This window comes from Cucumis sativus, chromosome 5, assembly GCF_000004075.3.
Source record: "Cucumis sativus cultivar 9930 chromosome 5, Cucumber_9930_V3, whole genome shotgun sequence".
Classification (NCBI taxonomy): domain Eukaryota; kingdom Viridiplantae; phylum Streptophyta; class Magnoliopsida; order Cucurbitales; family Cucurbitaceae; genus Cucumis; species Cucumis sativus.
The window spans coordinates 11,605,959-11,625,812 of record NC_026659.2 but is presented as its reverse complement, the minus strand read 5'-3'; the positions used below and the strand labels follow the sequence as shown (position 1 = coordinate 11,625,812).

The window sequence follows — 19,854 nt, the reverse complement described above, 5'->3', positions numbered from 1 at the left end:
TTGGCCCATGCAGGTTTCGAACCTGCGACCTTCGTGTTATTAGCACGATGTTATAACGAACTGTGCTAATAGGCCAATGGAGTAATCTTAAGGCAGGGCGTGACATTGACTTGTCCAAATCAATTCTTCTCTTTTGCAAGATTTCATTTTACATAAGGATGACGCTGGTGGTGAGAGTCAGGGTTGACTATGATAAGATACGTTGACTGTGTAGGCGGTCACACCTCTACTTGTCCCATGGAGTAATCTTAAGGCAGAGCGTGACATTGACTTGTCCAAACCAAACGTTGACTGTCTAGGCGGTGTGACCTTCGCGTTATTAGCACGATACTCTAACCAACTGAGCTAATAGGCTAATGGAGAAATCATCAGGCAGGGCGTGATATTGACTTGTCCAAATTAATTCTTCTCTTTTGCGTGATTTCATTTTACATAAGGATGACGTTTGGTGGTGAGAGTCAGGGTTGACTATGATGAGATACGAACACATTGTCCCATTTGATGAGATAGGACTGTCGTCCCATTTGATGAGATACGAATGTCTAGGCGGTCACACGTCTACTTGTGCTATGGAATAATCTTATTGTTATTATCTGGGGGCATATTGCAATACTATAATATAATTTGTTATTATTAGGGGGCTTGTCCCATTTGATGAGATAGGACTGTCGTCCCATTTGATGAGATACGACTGTCGTCCCATTTGATGAGTACGATTGTCTAGGCGGTCACACGTGTACTTGTCCCATGGAATAATCTTTATGCATATTGCAATACTATAATATAATTTGTTTTTATCTGGGGGCTCTTTGATGCTTTTTCGTTCATCATTTCTGATGGTAGACGTTCTTACTAAGAGTCAATTATTTAAAACATTTTTAAGAGAATTATTTTAAACATTTTTAGAATGTAAATTTATTATAATAAAAAGGTTTTGGCCCATGCAGGACCTTCGCGTTATTAGCTCAGCGCGACGAGCTAATAGGCCAATGGAATAATCTAGAGGCAGGGCGTGACATTGACTTGTAATTTATTATAACAAAAAGTGTTGGCCCATGCAGGTTTCGAACCTACGACCTTCGCGTTATTAGCACGACGCTCTAACCAACTGAGCTAATAGGCCAATGGAATAATTGAGAGGCAGGACATGGCATTGACTTGTCCAAATCAATTCTTCTCTTTTGTGGTGAGAGTCGGGTTGACTATGACCTCTACTTGTCCCAAGGAGTAATCGTAAGGTAGGGGGTGACGACCCTTCCAATTTGTTATTATCTGGGGCCTCTTTGATGCTTGTTCGTTTATCATTTCAACTAGTAGACATTTTTACTAAGAGTCAATTATATTTAACATTTTTACTAAGAGTCAATTATTTTTAACATTTTTAGAATATAAATTTATTATAACAAAAAGTATTGGCCCATGCAGGTTTCGAACCTGCGACATTCGCGTTATTAGCACAACGATCTAACCAACTGAGCTAATAGGCCAATGGAATAATCTACAGGCAGGGCGTGACATTGACTTGTTCAAATCAATTCTTCTCTTTTACGAGATTTCATTTTGCATAAGGATGACGGTGGTGACAGAGTCGGGGTTGACTATGATGAGATAGTCTTGTTCTAGTAGACATTTTTACTAGCTCTTTGATGCTATTATATAAATTATTGGCCCATGCAGGCTTATTATAACAAAAAGTATTGGCCGATGCAGGTTTCGAACCTGCGACCTTCGCGTTATTAGCACAACGCTCTAACCAACTGAGCTAATAGGCCATTGTAATAATCTACAGGCAGGACGTGACATTGACTTGTTCAAATCAATTCTTCTCTTTTGCGAGATTTCATTTTGCATAAGGATGACGGTGGTGACAGAGTCGGGGTTGACTATGATGAGATAGTCTTGTTCTAGTAGACATTTTTACTAGCACTTTGATGCTATAATATAAATTATTGGCCCATGCAGGCTTATTATAACAAAAAGTATTGGCCCATGCAGGTTTCGAACTTGCGACCTTCGCGTTATTAGCACGATGCTCTAACCAACTGAGCTAATAGGCCAATGGAAAAGCGAGATTTCATTTTGCATAAGATGACGGTGGTGACAGAGTCGGGATATAAATTATTGGCCAATGCAGGTTTCGAACCTGCGACCTTCGCGTTATTAGCACGATGCTCTAACCAACTGAGCTAATAGGCCAATGGAATGATCTACAGGCAGGGCGTGACATTGACTTGTTCAAATCAATTCTTCTTTTTTGCGAGATTTCATTTTGCATAAGGATGACGGTGGTGACAGAGTCGGGGTTGACTATGATGAGATACGCTTGTTCTAGTATGCATTTTTACTAGCTCTATATAAATTTATTATAACAAAAAAATTTGGCCCATGCAGGTTTCGAACCTGCGACCTTCGCGTTATTAGCACGACGCTCTAACCAACTGAGCTAATAGGCCAATGGAACAATATATAGGCAGGGCGTGACATTGACTTGTTCAAATCAATTCTTCTTTTTTGCGAGATTTCATTTTGCATAAGGATGACGGTGGTGACAGAGTCGGGGTTGACTATGATGAGATACGCTTGTTCTAGTATGCATTTTTACTAGCTCTTTGATGCTTGTTCTAGTAGACATTTTTACTAAGAGTCAAATATTTAAAACATTTTTGGAATATAAATTTATTATAACAAAAAAATTTGGCCCATGCAGGTTTCGAACCTGCGACCTTCGCGTTATTAGCACGACGCTCTAACCAACTGAGCTAATAGGCCAATGGAACAATCAATAGGCAGGGCGTGACATTGACTTGTTCAAATCAATTCTTCCCTTTTGCGAGATTTCATTTTGCATAAGGATGAAGGTGGTGACAGAGTCGGGGTTGACTATGATGAGATATCAATTATTTAAAACATTTTCGGAATATAAATTTATTAGAACAAATAACTTTGGCCCATGCAGGTTTCAAACCTGCGACCTTCGCGTTATTAGCACGACGCTCTAACCAACTGAGCTAATAGACCTATACATTGTGAAATCTTAAAAGAATGTTTTTATACTATGTTTAGACAATTTGTTTAATTTGTCTTTAAAGATCAACTTGGATAACCATTTGAATTTTGTATTTTCATATTCATCTTATGTTCTTTTATGTTCTCTTTCTCTCCTTAAAAGAAAGCAGAAATCTTCGAGTCTGAAGGCTCAAAGAATTTGAGATTAGAAGCACCTCTTCAAAATAGCTTAGTAGTCACTTCAAAAGTTATGCTTCAAGCATTGGGATAGAAAGAATGAAAAAACTCGCTTTCTTTTCTAAACAGGCTAACTCACTACCTTCTCTAAGATTCGTAACTTAGCTTGAAGGATGATAATTCTATATCACGATCATCATTTTTTTAAAAATATTTGAATCCTAGTGAAATTTAGAGAATATAAATAAATATTTCAAATCTAAATTTTATTTTACTTTAAAAGTTTTTGTATGGATTTTAAAAGCATTGTTACATAGACATTGATGAAAGTCGTATTTATAAGCTTAATTTTTCCAAAAGTCAAAAACTAAAACTAAAATGATTAACATAATAAATCTTGTTGGCTTTTTTGTCCATAAATATTTAATTAGAATTCTTTTTATTATTTTGATGGAGATAAATTATTATTTATATTAATAGATAAAAGATTGTCCTCTTTATTAGGAATCTTTATCTATATATTTTAAAGAAAAAGATCAGGAGATTATATTTTTTAAAGAAGAAGATCGAGAAGATTTATATACTGAAGTTGCTCGTTAAGTTGAAGGGAGACGATACTGGACTTTCCATTAAAATAGCATTAGTTTGTTCAAGAAGTTTTACGAAGTTATCTTGGTTACCTTCTATGAAATAACAGATTATTGAAGATCGTTAAGTGATCTGACGGAGTATTGATTGATAAGAAGTATGAATGAAGACTGAGATAATTGCACTGCAGTCAATGAATTTAGGGGAGTCTGAGTTTGTCTTCGAGAAGATTCATGCACATATTTAGGGGGAGCCTATTTTTATTTAAGTTGTTTTGATAACTTAAATGATATGCTTCTGTATTAAGTTTCTCATTATATGAATCTTAATAATATTTCTTATCAAAGCTAAGATGTTCCCTAAACGTTGTTGGTATTTTTCGAACTGGGTTAACAAAGTCTTTTGTGTTCTTTGTTCTTTCTATTTCTTTAGCTATTCGCTCAGTTAATTGCTTTAGGTTTAGCTAAAGGACATTATACACCATCTCATTTATTTCAATCTTGTTAATTTAAAAGGAATAAAAGTAGACAAATAGATAAAGGTTAAGGTTGGATGATATAAGTTGGGTAGCTTGGGAAGGACCTTCAATGGGAGGAATGAAATAGATAGTGTAACGACCCAAGTTTTTAGAACTAAGACGAGGTTAGTACTTAACCAAAAAAAAGATTTCAAAAGTTAAAAACAATGCAATGACCTACAATTTTATTGAATAAAATTGAAATTTAAAACAATGTAAGAAAACCAATCTTGACAAACCAAATAACATAAAACAAGAAAATTGACTTTGAGCCCTATTTAATTTTAAAGAAAAATATAAAGTGTAAATGTCTACCAGTCATGACAAGAATGGTCATCAAAACTCCAAAAACATGAACAACACATGATAACCCAGCGAAAGCATGTGAACATAGTCCCCATATGGCATATCACGGGTGATTCTTGTTGCCTGCCAACTTGCCCTTGCCCTTACCTTTGCCTGGAAAAAAAGAAATTAAACATAGAAAATGGTGAGTATATAAATATACCTAGTAAGTGACCCACTATTAGTCTCGCTTGGTGAATTGTTAACTTTCTACTAGGTGGTTCCCTGAGTCATATCAGTCTTATGATCTCCTAGAAAGACACACATTATCACACCCCACCCAAGCACCCACTTGTTGGGCTCGAGATGTCGAGTGAAGCCAACAAACGTTGTTTTTCTTCTCTAAATAACACGAGCTGACTCTGACTACAAATCATTAATCTTGCTAAATAACTTAAGCAAAATAAGACTTATGCAGTATAAAGTAGAAGAACATTACTAACATAAACTTCTTTATATTAGATCAAAACAAGTGTAGGCTAAATGTCATTATATCTAGACTATCCTTTTTAGAACCAGACGAAAACTACAACTACAACTGTGCTTAACCCCTTAACAAAACCTATATGCATAATATGGGTAAGCTTAAGTACTAACCAACAAAAGTAAAACTATCTACAACTTTTGCACAGACTTGGAGACAACGGTCAAACTTGTGAATCACGTCCTCTACTTGTAAAGTGAAAAAACATTTTGAAAGGGTGAGCTAAATAGCCCAGTGAGTAATGATATTATAAAACATATTTTAAAACAAACACACCTTAATCTTTTTCATAAAACTTACATAAGTATAAAATATTTATAATTTCTTTAAACTAAACTATTTCTTGTCTTTCAACTACTCTCACTTTCAAATACTCTTTTATCTCTATATACTCTATATCCAAGAAACTCGATCAAGGTAGTAACTAGCTCAACCTAACATGCATGTTCTAGATTATCAGTCAAGATAGCAGAGCGTTTATCATACTATCTTGCCTGAACTCGATGGTAGCGGCTAAGTGATTAGCTTAACCCTTTACCCTTGAATTTCTATGAACATTGAAACGGCGAGAACTCGATATATAGAGTACCATGGTTTTCTCTTTAAATCATTCTCATTAAACTCATGCTTTTCAAATATCTTTCTAAAACAGTAAACTTTACTAAATTAGAACTCAAGCATACTTGTGAAACAAAACTTACAAATAATAATAGGCTTAAGCATAAATACATGTTTTGGAAATTTTTTTAAATAACATACTTTAATACTTCTTAAAACATGCTCATAAATCAGTAAACTCAAACATTTATATATCAAGTATGCATAAAAACATCTTATGAATGATAAGATTTAGAAATTAATTTAAACTCATTTTATCACTCATAGCTCGAAGCTCAAACCCTTGGTCTGTAGACTTGAACGATTTCTTTTTGTCTTGAAATAATGGAAAATAACTCCAGTTAATTCTCTTTTATCATGAAAACCTCAAAACTTTGCTTAAAATTTTCCAAAATATAAGAAAATAACTCTGAAACACCCATTTGGCATATCTGACGCGTAGGGAGTTGGCGACAAAGGCTGCATGCCCACGCATGGCCTAGGAAAACCAATCGTGTGCTAACCTCGTGAGGGGCCTTGCCCATGCACACTCACGCATCACGCAGGCAATCTCTGAATGCCCAAAGAATCTCATGTGGCCTTCACATGCACATGACGTGTTGCATATTTCCTTGGCTGCGCGCGTCCAACATCAACCCAAGCCTCTCTTAATCCAAAACTCATGCCCAATTTGCCTAACAAACCCCTAACATTCTACCAAAAACCTCTTTTGCCTAAACAACTCAAATTCGGCCAAAACCTTAGTTCTAATTTAGAGCTTTATAACTCAAAATCAATAACTCTTTCGATAAAACTTCCTTCTACAAAGTTGCATGAAAATGTCTTAACTTTGTTACCGCAAACGTACAAAGAAAAACTCTAAGAAACGAGTCCTATAGTCCTCTGGAAGTGCACCTTGTTCAAATTCTTTTAGAAAATGACCTCCTCGCCTAATCTTGATCCAATCGCCAATCTTCTTGAATAGAAGTTCTCTCTCACAAACTAGACACAATTTATGAACTTTCAAGATCAATTTGAGTGATTTTGCACTAGTGAGTTGTGAGAAATTCATTGTTGAAGTTGGCTATTTATAGAAGTCCTTGCATGTTATTTTGCACTAATCCTTTAAAGCTCATGGGAAGATCCAAGTTCAATAGGGTTTGGAGTTTACACACATCAATCATAAAGTAAACCTAGAGATACACTGAGCAATGAGACAATCATCCGTATTAGTCTAAAGGTAGTGATCTCAAGGGACACCATACACGCAAGGTACACTAGCCTAGTAGTTAAAGCTAATAGCTACCATGAGTCCAAATATCTATTGCAGTCCCACACTAGAATACACAGCAGGTGTGAGACATCTCATCGCATAGGGTACAAGGATCATCTCATTTCATCATTTGAATTCACACTAAAAACTTAAAATGCTAAGTAAGGTTCTTTCCTAAGTAAGGTTCTTAACAAGTTAAACTCTTAAATAACAAATGAAACTTTGTTTCGCACACTTTATTTCATTGAAGTTATCTTTGAGAATCAAAGAAAAGTAAAGATGTTAAAATGCAGGGAGCCAAGTTTGCGACAAGAAAGACTAAACGTCAAAGAATTGTAACAAAAGTTGTACTTTTATTGAAAGGAACATAAGTACAAAGGACTATAAATTACATAAGATAGAAACTAAAATTTACAAAATATTATGTTCCAATTTATGCTTTATCTTTCTTTTATTGGGCCTCTTTCGCCAACCTCCCGAATTCAGTTTTAGCTATTGGCGAGGAAGGTTCTTTTTCACATTGTTCTTCAATTATTTCTTCCATTTCCTCCCCAATTTCTTCCATCTCTTTTTGTTTCTCCTCAACTCCTTCCTTTGCTCTTCCTCTTCTATTTCTTTTGTCAAGAAGCATTTTTCCAATATTTTCATCCGTTATAGATATCTCCATCCATTGGAATTTGAAAGGATTCCATCCCTCTGTCTCGAGAACTTCACTCGAATTGCGCATTGTTTCAGTCTGAGGTGTGGAATCATGTTGTGCTTGTTCCGACACAGGACCATCAAAGCATACTACTTTAGTATTCTTTCTCACCTTTTTCTTCTCAAAATGCTCACTTTCATTATTTTTGGCCATTTGTATGAAAAGAATAGAAAAAAAATAAAAGCTATGGAATTGAGGCTTACTTGTCTTATCAGAAAAGGTGATAAAAAAGATTAGAATACTCTAACAGCCTGAAAGAAACTGTGTGACAAAAAAGTGATTCTTAGAGTTTTAGAAGGATTTTTATAGACACCACTTACTGTAGTTACGTTTGGTTAACCGCATAATTACTATCATGCGTTTTAAATGAGACTTGACAACTTGACATGATGGTTCGGTTTTCAAAGGCAGCTTGTCATCATTACTGAACGAATCTAAAATTTAAAAAGTGATGGATATAGTTCCCCAAAACTCTAATTACTACCAAAAACCCTATGCTCTTTATTGTGTGAGAAGATTTAGACATGTAATACGTCTTGACCCGAACCCTTCTCATGAGATGACCTCATTGCGTAAATCCCTAATTCCCTTTGCATAAGAACTACACAAGGTAACTCATATTCGGGGAATTGACAAAAATAGGCCAAAAATGGGGTAGAAATAGAGTTTTAGGATTGATTGTAAAAAAGTTGAGATTTAGGATAAATTGGAGGTGAAATGACGAAAATACCCTCTTTTATTTTCCTTACTCTTTTCTTCTTTTTCCTTTTCTTCTTTTTCCTTTTCTTCAACCCGAAGACAGAAGGCCGTTCAAAAGAAAAACGTAAACTCGCATTTGAACTCTCCCGCGTCTGCAGTTACCCCCTTCAACTCTCTCCCGCCTCCGGTGAACGTTTTTCTCTTCCGTCCATTTCTTCTCCACTTCCATCCATTTCTTCTCCACGACTCTCCGCTATATTTTCCGATTTCAACTTGTTCACCGAACGTCTCCATTTCTTCTGCACGGGTCTCTGTTTTACATTTCGACTTCATCTCCGGCGGACGCTTCTCCACTTCCATCCATTTCGATTTCAGGTTTGTTTTCACCGGACCTCTCCATTTCTTATCCACTCCTCTACATTGGCAGTGCCGTATCCATCATCTTTGAAGTCAAGTGAGTAATAAAATCTCAGTTTTTTTTTTAGAGTTAGTCTGTTGTAGCTTATTTATTATTACAGTATTCCATCTTGTTTGTTTAAGTTGTCTGTTAAGATGTGAGTTTTTTGTTTTTGGCACATTTTGGAGAAGAAATGCATGTCATATGCACACAGACATAGAGAACCGTGGGAGCCATTCTGTTTTTAGGAAGAAAAACCATTTCCTTTGCAATGTACTGTAATAATAGAAAAACCATACCTTGGAGTTTAGAACTTGAATTCGAACATATATTTGGTATCCCATATAAACTCTGCAAAGTTACCAGTACAATAGATATGTGCTAAACATGCATTCTAAATATTGTATTCTAAAGACATTATCATAAGCTGCATTGTTGAAAGACCATTTCCTTTGCACCTATCTCTCACCTTCCAAAATTTTGAGTAGAAGTCCCAATATAAGAGTGTTAACTTCCTAAGCCGTTTAGAATGCATGTTTAGCTAGTCTACTAGGTGTTAAGGCTATAGGGTTAGCAATTGTATTAGACTTAGCAACTTTGCCTTGAAGTTTTCCATCATCTCTCACCTATCAGCACCTATCTCTCACCTTCCAAAATTTTGAGTAGAAGTCCCAATATAAGAGTGTAAACTTCCTAAACCGTTTAGAATGCATGTTTAGCTAGTCTACTAGGTGTTAAGGCTATAGGGTTAGCAATTGTATTAGACTTAGCAACTTTGCCTTGAAGTTTTCCATCATCTCTCACCTATCAGCACCTATCTCTCACCTTCCAAAATTTTGAGTAGAAGTCCCAATATAAGAGTGTTAAACTTCCTAAACCGTTTAGAATGCATGTTTAGCTAGTCTACTAGGTGTTAAGGCTATAGGGTTAGCAATTGTATTAGACTTAGCAACTTTGCCTTGAAGTTTTCCATCATCTCTCACCTATCAGCACCTATCTCTCACCTTCCAAAATTTTGAGTAGAAGTCCCAAGATGCTAGTGCATCCATGTTAAGTAAGTCTCTTATGCAATTATATTTAATTAGTTTTTTTTTTTTATGCAGGTCTCAGTATGGCTTCGACATCAACTAACGGTCCCATGTACAAGATTGACCCTGCTCATCATTTTCAGTCTATAGTAAGTAGTTTAGCACATTGAGAAAACAGTACGCGTACAATAAAGGCTAAATTGAAACCGGATCAATTAACCTTATTTAGAAATACAAAGTTCGGCCACTTTTTGGATCTGAATATAATCTTTAATGGGCCGCTCATCCACTACTTATTGTTAAGGGAGGTGGAAGATGAAAGGGTTGATCACATCAGTTTCAAGATAGGGGAAGTCGTGTGCAGTTTTGGAAGGAGAGAATTTAATATGATGACGGGTCTATGGAGTTCTCAACCAGAGCCTATTGATTTGGTTGGGAATAGTAGGTTGTTGGAGAAGTTCTTCGAACAAAAAAAGTGTATTTATATAAGTGACTTAGAGGACACATTTGTGGAATACGAGGGGGATGACGATGACGATGACATAGTTAAATTAGCTCTAGTTTACTTTATAGAGATGTCATTGTTAGGAAAAGATAGGCGGACGAAAGTGGACCGAACTTTATTTAGGATTGCAGATGATTGGACCACATTTAACAATTACGATTGGGGAGGGTTGGTTTTTGGACGTACACTTTCTGCCTTAAAACGAGCCTTGGACATGCAACATGCCAAGGGAAAGAATAAATCAACTAAGACAAAATATACTGTCATGGGATTTCCGCAGGCGTTACAGGTATGTTACTTTACTTCCTATGCACATATTTATATATACATATATCTTGGGACACTTGCTAAACTTGTTTTGTTGAACATGGAATAGGTTTGGGCATATGAGTCTATACCAACCATCACTGAATGTGGTGTACATAAAGTAAGCAACGATGCAATACCACGAATGCTGAGGTGGGTGTGCGAACTATCGCCGAAGTCTCATGTCCTACAGAGGCAGGTGTTTGACTCACCAATGGTAAGTATCAACAAACAGTAACTTACCGAATGCATGACTTTGTTCCTTTATGTTTTGACTAACTAACTACATTTCCACTTTGTAGTTCTTAATTAACGTGGTAATTGAGATGATGCCTGAAGAGGAGGAGCATCTAAGAATGTCTTCAGGGGAACTTGTTGAGAAAACTCATCCATATAACACCGTTTCTGAGAAGAATGGTGATTCAAAACGACCAGGAGAAGCTAGTAATGATGACAATGACTGCAAAAAGAGTAAGAAAAAGAAGAAGTGGAAGTCTAAGATGAAAGAAGTTGTTCGAAAACTCAAATATCGAGTAGCGGTTCTCGAGAATGAACGTGAAAGCCTAAAATCAATGCTGTCGACTATATTGAAACACCTTGAAGTTCAAAAAAAGGTTAGGAATCAAAGTTTGTTTAACATTTTCAAAGTTTGTTTAACGTTACCAATACATTTTGACATTTCCAAAGGGTGAAGAAGGAGACTGCACGGGAGTTGAAGGTCATGATGCCCAGACCGAAGATGTTGACACACCCGGTACACCTTCTTGGTTGAGGATGCCCAAGGAGGATGACACAAGTGATGGGGTGAAACATGTTGAACGTCAAAAGCAGGTTAGGAATCAAAGTTCTGTAGTGGGGTGAAAATCATCCTTACTAATGCTTTATCCTTAGTAATGCATTTTGACCTTCCATAGGGTGTCGAAGCAAACCGCACGGAGGATGACACAATGGATGAGTTGGATAAGAAGGTTCATATTCATTCGGAGGAGCCAGTAGACGTCGTTGACGATTTGAACGAGGAAATTGGAGTAAAAAGTCTTACTTATTTTGATTCAGACGTCATGGAAATAGAACCATTATCCACTGAACGACCACATGTTCGGCCCGCACGTAGCAAGCGTGCAAGTGTATACTTGTCAACCCCCTTCACAGCTTTAGATAAACGGACTACAAAATCAATCACCACCACCTCTCAGTCTCAACCATCCGTCTATGATCCTATGCACAAAATACCTGACGCCCATTTAGATCGACTCAGAGCTTGGATCACAGACAAGCGTACGAAAGATGAGGTGCGTGAAACTTTTCACGGGAAAAAATCGAAGGAGTTTTTCAGAGACTTGTTCATGTGTCGTCGGTGGTTGGCGGATGAGGTTAGAACTTTTCTCATTATTTCTTATTTACAGTTTTAGAGCACTTAGTACCTTCAAGAAGTTGGTTTGATCGCATAACCGAATTAAATGCTTTATTTTGTTTCTATTAGCATTTGGATGCACTGTTTCTTCTCATTCGCTTCAACATTAAGACAGCCATGATACCTACTGCTCAAAACTTCACAACTGTAGACACACTATTCATGGTTTGTACTCGCAACCATACTTTATGTACTGAGTTTGCTTTTGATATTTGTCTTATTGTCTCATTGTATACATGCATGTGTGTTTTTTTTTCCTTCCAGCGACTATTAGTTGCGAAGTGGCCTGAATACCAAGAATGTATTAAAGAGAATCGACCATTTCACTGGAAGGAGGAGTATCGGTTGGTTGACTATGTTGTCGGATCAAAACAAGACTGTCAAGATCCTTGGGTGAATGTTGATTACATTTACTCTCCATTCAATATCTATGGCAATCATTGGATTCTATTATGCTTGGACTTGGTACGTTGTCAAGTTAAGGTATGGGATTCGCTTCCGTCGATGACGAGTGCCGAAGATATGAGAAGCATATTAGAGCCAATTCAAGAGATGGTGCCAAATTTGCTCGATGCTACTGGATTCTTTGTTAGGAGAGGCGGATCATCAACACACAAGGAACCTTGGCCACTTGTCATTGTCGACTCCATTCCACTTCAACGCAACAATAGTGATTGTGGTGTATTTACAATTAAGTATTTCGAATATGAAGCTTCTGGTTTAGATGTAGCTACATTATGTCAAGAAAACATGTCATATTTTAGAAAACAATTGGCATTTCAATTATGGACCAACAATCCCATGTATTGACTTTTAGTTCCAACTTTTGAAGGAATTGTATATGTTCCAAACTATGTACATAAATAGTTTTATATAATGGAATGAAGACCATTTTTGTTTTTTGGTATGCAATTTTTATTTCATTATCTTGGAAAATTGTAAAGTGTGCAGAACTTTTATATAATGTACAACAATGCAGGTGAGAGCAACATTCTCATGCTCTTAGAATTAGGAAGGCCAATTTATCCCACAATGTATGAAAATTTCACCTCTTTGCATTTATTACTACTGCACACTTTAAGTAATCAGCAAGAGGCTTCAAATGCAGCAAGGGCTGAACCTTTAAGTAATCAGCAAGGGCTGAACCTTGTAAAAACTAACAGAGGCTGAACCTTGAAGATGAATGTAAAAACTAAAAGTAATCAGCAAGATTTGCATCATTAATACTGCAGTAGCAAAAGGAGAGCATTTATTGAGTTCTAAAGCACACAATATTGTCATAATAGGATTTCAAGTCTTTCTCAAAAAGCTTGAAATGCCAAAGGAGTAAATATTCTATAAACAGTTCACTGTAGGATAAAAAAAAAGAGAAGGAAAGTCTTGAAGTTGCAGAAGAAAAGTCTTCAACTTAGAATTGTCAGTGAGATGACTTTAGTGATCTTGCAAACAACACAGGACACAATTTTATAAGCATCTTCCACCTGCATTAAAAAAATGAACCTTTTTTACATCGTGATCATGCAAACAACGCAAGCACAAACCAAGCAAGTATAAAACTATTACTACGTACCAAGACGGGTACTAATCTTGTATGCTCGACTTCTGGATGTATGAAATTGGATTGGTACACGTTAATCTATTGTGGCCTGTTTCTTTACATCGACCACATTTATGCAATTTTGGTGCTTCACCGACACTTGGAATCCTCTTTTTCTTCGGTCGACCAACTCTTTTGACTACTTTCGGAGGTAAGACAGTCATATGTACATATTCTTCGGTTGTCTTCCATTCCGACTGATTCCCAACTGGGTAGACGGCCTCCGAATATGCTGCCAACAAACATTCATTAGTGTAATAGTTAGCACATAAGCTATAAACATTTATATTGCGATCCCGTGCAACAGCAATGGCATGTGCGCATGGTAGTTGCTCAGCTTGAAACTCCTTACAAGTGCACTCTTGAGTATGAAGATTTATGACCTCCTCTTTATCTAAATCTTTAACATGGAATTGGTAACAATCAATTGGGTTGACTTTCATTGTCAAAGCTCGTTCTTGTTTCTTTTGTAGAACTAACTCTGCCCATTTAGTCAATGTAGACGTCACTTTAATGCCTTCTTCTCGACGCTCCCAAAACCAACGTTGTAGCAAAGCTCGAACATGTTCAAGGAATGAAGCAATAGGCAAATCTCTAGGTTCTTTCAGTATAGAATTCATGGACTCTGCTATATTTGTTGTCATCATATTATATCGTCTTCCTGGACAGTGAAAACGAGACCAACGTGTTATTCCAACATCGTTTAAATATTTTCCTGAATCATTAGGAAATGCAAGAATACTTCTCCACGCTTCTGAGAACGTTGATTCACGATATGTTCTAGATGCATTGTAAAACAAAGTAGCTATAGTGTCATTCTTGTATTTATCATTCAAATTTTGAGTCAAGTGTTGGACACAAAGTCCATGGAATGCGGAGGGAAAAACCGATGCAATACACTTAGAAAAACATGTTTTTCGATCTGTCACGAAGCCTAGATTAGGCACCTCTCCTATTGCACCTTTCAATTTCTCTAAGAACCACTGTATTGAAGCATCTGTTTCTCTGTCCACCACTCCAAAGGCAAGAGGATAAATTTGATTGTTACCATCCAAGCAAACAGCAACTATCAACTGACCCCGATATTTGTTCTTAAGGAATGTTCCATCCATGACTATAACCGGTCTAATGCAGTTTAAGAATCCTCGAACACATGGACCAACAGCCATAAAAAGATATTTGAAGAAACGATTATCTTCAAGTTCCATGTGAAATATTGTACCTACATTTGCAAGTTTGAGAGCTTCACCATATCTAAGCAATAGATTATATGACTCTTCAGGACACCCGCGCACTCGTTCATACGCATTTTCTCTAGCGCGCCATGCTTTTTCATAACTCATATTTATGCCATAGTCTTGCCTCATGTCTTCTATGATATCACGTGGTTTGTATAGACGACCGACTCCCTTGAACTTTGACTTTATTAATTCTCCAACAACCCAAGATTTTGCTTGCCTATGGTCACGATTCAAAACGTCAAGAGAACACGAATGAACTTTGACATACTTTTTAATCTTAAATATATTTGAATCCTTCAATCTCATCGCTCGCAGTCTCCAACCACACTTGTTGTCAATGCATCTAACAAAGAGAACCTCTTTTGTAGACTTTTTTACTACAAACTGAAATTTTTTTTTCATTGCCAAGACACTTAATCTCATTGACAAATCTTTTTTGGAAAAAAATATTTGTCCTACATCAAACTCCTCACTTGTAGAGCTTTCTTCGGACCAATCATTCATGTCTGTCTTCAACTTTTGGCTAGAAGAGCTGTAACGAACTTTAGATTTTCCTTTGCAATCTTTTGTAGGACCATCTCTATGTTGTGGGATGTCAAATGATTCACTATTCATCTCTACTGGCTCCCATGTAAAAGTCTCATCTTTCGAATCATATGACTCATATGATTCCCATATAGCCGAAGTGGTCCCTATCACGTTATCACACAAGCCAACTTCAACTTCACGAACATGAACTTCATTCTCATTTAATGTATCCATTACAATTGGAGGATGAGGGTTTAAGTTATGAGCTTGGTTGCTGCCAGATACTGAATTGTAATCTTTGCTTAACACTTTTTTGCTTTGATTACTTTTAGGCTCAAATGAGACGTATAAAGGGACCTTTAATGGATTTTCACTAAGAAGATAAAACTTCAAATCACGGTCATTGCTTAACTCAAATGTAGGAGCTTCGTGTTCCACTTTTATCTCATATATGCATCTTATCATTACGTCGAACTTTGAAGGGTCAACTTCTGCAAGGTCATATAATTCTGCCTGTAAATCTTTATGTGTTATTTCTTTACTGACAACGATGCCTTTTAACATGCCTCCTTCGTATTTTCTTCGCCTCTCATCCCACATACCACCGTAACGCACTAACATGGGAATATGTGACATCCTTAAACCACCTTATACTTTTCAATTGCTGCAAAAAATGATTTGAAGTTAGCATTTGACATATCACATAAACAAAGTTTATTAAAAAACAGTAGGTAAATACTAAATAAAACGTGCATAGTCACACCCTACATGTTTACGATATTGACAGCTACAAAATGTTTAGGATATTGCGAGATACAAAAAACAATAGCTAAAAGTCACCCTAAATCAATTCATTTCAGATTAAACATTTCAATTTAAGAACCTGCAAGATGTCTGCGAGATGTTTGCGAGATGTCTACCAGATGTTTGCGAGATAAAATAATAATAATGATAAATTGCTAACATCATTTGAAACATCTATAAAGCAACCTTAAATCAACCCTAAATCAACTTGAAACAATAAAAAATAATATTTGATTTATACATTTAAGATGCAAAAATATATATACATATAACACAACACAATTCAGATTCGGATTTAAAAATTAAAACAAACCACAATGCGTGAGATGTTCGCCGGAGTAGATGATGAACGACACCGGAGTAAAGCGGAAAGTTGACAAACTTTTGAGAGAGGAGAAGAATCGCAAATGGGTTTTTCTTTTTTCTTTTTCCTTTACATAATCTATGAGAAGGAGGAGAATTGCTTCTTTTTTTCTTTACGTAATCTATGAGACTGCAAGAGAAGGATTCTTCTTTTTTTTTTTCCCTTTACGTAATCTATGAGGAGAGGAGAAGAAGGCTGCCTTCGAAATTCTGTTTTTTTTTCTTCAGGTGAATGACATTGAAGAGAGAGAGAGAGGGGTTGGAAAAGAAGAGAAGAGCAAATGTGAATTGAAATTAAAAGAGGGTATTTTCGTCATTTCACCTCCAATTTATCCTAAATCTCAACTTTTTTACAATCAATCCTAAAACTCTATTTCTACCCCATTTTTGGCCTATTTTTGTCAATTCCCCCTCATATTCCCTAACTTGGAAAGAATAAAAAACTTAAACTATTAAAAGCAATTTACAAGTAATAAAACTATTTGTACGAAGGAACAATATACAAGTGTTAGTATATAAAAAAAATATAGGGATGCAATTCTTAGTAAAGATGGAAGAACTATACGTTACAAATGCATCCTTGTGTTCAGGTTCTTTTGGCGAGGAAATTGTGGCATCATCGCTTCTTCTCAACAGAGCTTTTCAAACCGCACCATTTCTGAACTCCATAGACCTCTTGCATCATGACTTTATGCGTCCTAATTGTTCATTGAAATAAGTCTATGCTCCCAATCATTCATCGCAATGTTCAAATGATCTTTCTTAGTCCCCTTTGCGTAGCCTGGTGAAATATGAATCTCATTAGCTTTACATGGGGACACTTTCTTTGACGCCTTCATAGAGGTTCTCATCTTCATTTGCAATTGAACGCATCCATTGATATTCCTCTTGGCTACTCACCAAAAAATACACTAATCCTGGGTAGGTTCAAGCAATCAAAGATTACTCTAGTACCTTGCACACCTTCCATGATCTTCGGCTGAACGCGTGATTCACCAAGGTCAAATGCTTTGCCTAAAATCAAAGCAAAACTCTACTCTAATACTTCAATAATCAAATCCCCAGCAACAGTGTCAAAAACTTGGTTGGTGTGTTTTACCTTACCTATTCAATTTGGACTTAGACTCAAGGTTGTTTGAATGCACATTTAATTCTATGAGATAAGTCATTAGTCATGTTCACTGTATGCAAAGTACTTGCTATGTACCTCTTTATCGTGTAACTACTAAATCCTCGTTGAGTACAAGTTTTTCTACTGCATGTCCAATAAGTTTATCTAGAAGATCTAAAGTCGAACTCAGAGAATTGATATCAAAGTTTTAGTTGTAGAGTTTACTTGTCAATAAGGCAATATAAAAAAATTAGTTAAATAGTAAAGAGAATGTGAGGATGAACTCTACATACTTGTACACCTAGAGAATTTTGTAAAGGGGAATTAAAATGGTCATGCGATGAAGATGTGAACTAACTTGTATGCAACAAGGAGGTGAAGGAAGGTCTATGCATTATCAAGAAATTAAACAATGGAAGAGCTTTGACGCGATATAACCTGCTTAACGAGTTTATGATTAAGGCGAACTCCTCTCGAAGTCTTTAAACACCACACTTGCTCACCTTTCGAGATCTAAGTGACTAAGCATGATGAGGCAAGATATAACTAGATGAGTTCACTTATAATACTTATTGAACTTCTCGTTTAACAACAACAACCTCTCAATGCCTAATGTCCATACTTGTTCGCCTTTTGAAACACAAATGTTGGAAGTTATCTTGTTAAGGTGGAGTTTGTCGCCAAAGTTCTCCTTGCGTGCATTAGCCTTATCCTTGCTACTTGCTCTCTCGGGTAGTTGGCGATTGACACTGCCAAGCGATGAACATAGCTCAACTAATGTGATAAATATTATAAGCGAGACTTCTTATCAAGAACTTATCACCAACTTAAACTACAAATAACACAATGACAGGTGAACAGTAAATAAGTGATGGATTGAAAAAGTATAAATATGTATATATATTAACAAATGTAAGTCTTCAGTCATTGTACAATATGAACAACATATATTACAAAAAAAAGCGATTAAAAATGGCAAGACAGAAGAATGGAAACTATTACAAGTTACCAAAGATGGGACTATGGAATCTTCTCCACTCAAAAGTTGAGCTCTCACTCTACAATATGATTGTAGAATACGAAATGGGATTTACAGGCGATGGAAGGGCTACTCCTTTCTATCTCTCCCTCAGTTTTTGGCCCATGCAGGCTCTTTGGTTCATTCAGACCTCTTCTTTCCTTTGGTGAAGAGGTGAAGGGATCAAAACCCTATGGTAGCGAAGGATTTTACAGAACCATTCCTCAATTTAATTTGGGAATCCTAAAATACTAGTACATTGACAAAAATAATTAAGAAACTAGTTTCCTTAATAAGACTTAAAGGTTAAGCATGCTTTCTAATTATAGATTAGAAAAAGAAAAACTTACTTGTTTATGTCTCTCAATCTACAAAGTAATTCTCCAAATTGAGACACCACCCGTTGGAGACCTTCCTATCCTCTAGGATGAGATTGCTTTGTGTGAACCAATTGGGATGGGAAAAAGTTTAAAGATATTTGAGAGGAACTCTTTTCTTTTTTAAGAGAGCAAAAGCGTCGACATTTTTTTTTTCTTTTGATAAATTTGTCAAAGAAAATTGTTTTCTTCTAGATATTTATAACTCTCATTCCTTCTTGAAATAAGAAAATGAGTAGGAGAGAATCATGAGGTTCTATTAATTTTAAAATATTAAATTAATAGAAATATCAAATCTACTTATTAATTAATCATTAATCAATTAGTTAATAATTAATCAAATTATATTTAATTCATATTTCATTCAAATCTTATTTGAATGAATATCTCTTCAATATCTTATCGATTTATATTAATTTAATTAAATAAAATCAAACAATTAATTAATTCTCCAATTAATTAATAACTAAATTAAATAACTTATATTTCACTTAAATTAAATTTAAATCATATTCAAATATAAGTTTTTCTGATACAATAATTTTAATATGAATCTAATTCACGTTAAATTGATATTTGAACTCATTCAAATATTTTATCTCTCATAAATTAATCTTGAATCATATCCAAAATTAAATTTATATAATAAAGTTTGATAAACTTTATGTTATAATGTATCACTATTCACTATACATTAAACTAATTCTCAAAGTAAATTTGAACATTTCAAATTATAACCAATATAAATAAATCTCATTACCCTTTACGAGCTAAGAAGA

The 19,854-nt window shown here is 35.7% G+C and overlaps 2 protein-coding genes and 8 non-coding genes across 10 annotated transcripts; 1 reads left to right on the top strand and 9 right to left on the bottom strand.

Annotated features, from left to right (window-relative positions):
• Window positions 1-1,049: 1,049 nt before the first annotated feature.
• Window positions 1,050-1,123, bottom strand: TRNAI-AAU. The gene has a single exon. It is a non-coding gene; the product is annotated as a tRNA-Ile (tRNA).
• Window positions 1,124-1,413: 290 nt separating this feature from the next.
• TRNAI-AAU lies at window positions 1,414-1,487 on the bottom strand. The gene has a single exon. It is a non-coding gene; the product is annotated as a tRNA-Ile (tRNA).
• A 211-nt stretch (window positions 1,488-1,698) lies between these two features.
• TRNAI-AAU lies at window positions 1,699-1,772 on the bottom strand. The gene has a single exon. It is a non-coding gene; the product is annotated as a tRNA-Ile (tRNA).
• Window positions 1,773-1,983: 211 nt separating this feature from the next.
• On the bottom strand, window positions 1,984-2,057 carry TRNAI-AAU. The gene has a single exon. It is a non-coding gene; the product is annotated as a tRNA-Ile (tRNA).
• A 65-nt stretch (window positions 2,058-2,122) lies between these two features.
• On the bottom strand, window positions 2,123-2,196 carry TRNAI-AAU. The gene has a single exon. It is a non-coding gene; the product is annotated as a tRNA-Ile (tRNA).
• A 183-nt stretch (window positions 2,197-2,379) lies between these two features.
• On the bottom strand, window positions 2,380-2,453 carry TRNAI-AAU. Its single transcript has one exon. It is a non-coding gene; the product is annotated as a tRNA-Ile (tRNA).
• A 242-nt stretch (window positions 2,454-2,695) lies between these two features.
• Window positions 2,696-2,769, bottom strand: TRNAI-AAU. Its single transcript has one exon. It is a non-coding gene; the product is annotated as a tRNA-Ile (tRNA).
• A 175-nt stretch (window positions 2,770-2,944) lies between these two features.
• Window positions 2,945-3,018, bottom strand: TRNAI-AAU. Its single transcript has one exon. It is a non-coding gene; the product is annotated as a tRNA-Ile (tRNA).
• Window positions 3,019-8,711: 5,693 nt separating this feature from the next.
• Window positions 8,712-12,852, top strand: LOC116403686. The gene is made up of 9 exons (XM_031885160.1): window positions 8,712-8,761; window positions 9,887-9,960; window positions 10,597-10,605; window positions 10,693-10,839; window positions 10,925-11,236; window positions 11,310-11,453; window positions 11,537-11,995; window positions 12,106-12,201; window positions 12,301-12,852. The coding sequence occupies exons 2-9, from the start codon at window positions 9,895-9,897 to the stop codon at window positions 12,844-12,846; spliced, it is 1,779 nt and encodes a 592-aa protein (XP_031741020.1). The 5' UTR covers window positions 8,712-8,761; window positions 9,887-9,894; the 3' UTR covers window positions 12,847-12,852.
• A 370-nt stretch (window positions 12,853-13,222) lies between these two features.
• On the bottom strand, window positions 13,223-16,628 carry LOC116403682. The gene is made up of 3 exons (XM_031885133.1): window positions 16,520-16,628; window positions 13,607-16,066; window positions 13,223-13,517 (listed from the first exon to the last, which is right to left on the bottom strand). Exon 2 carries the CDS (start codon window positions 16,036-16,038, stop codon window positions 13,618-13,620), a length of 2,421 nt encoding a protein of 806 aa, XP_031740993.1. The 5' UTR covers window positions 16,039-16,066; window positions 16,520-16,628; the 3' UTR covers window positions 13,223-13,517; window positions 13,607-13,617.
• Between the last annotated feature and the right edge of the window lie 3,226 nt (window positions 16,629-19,854).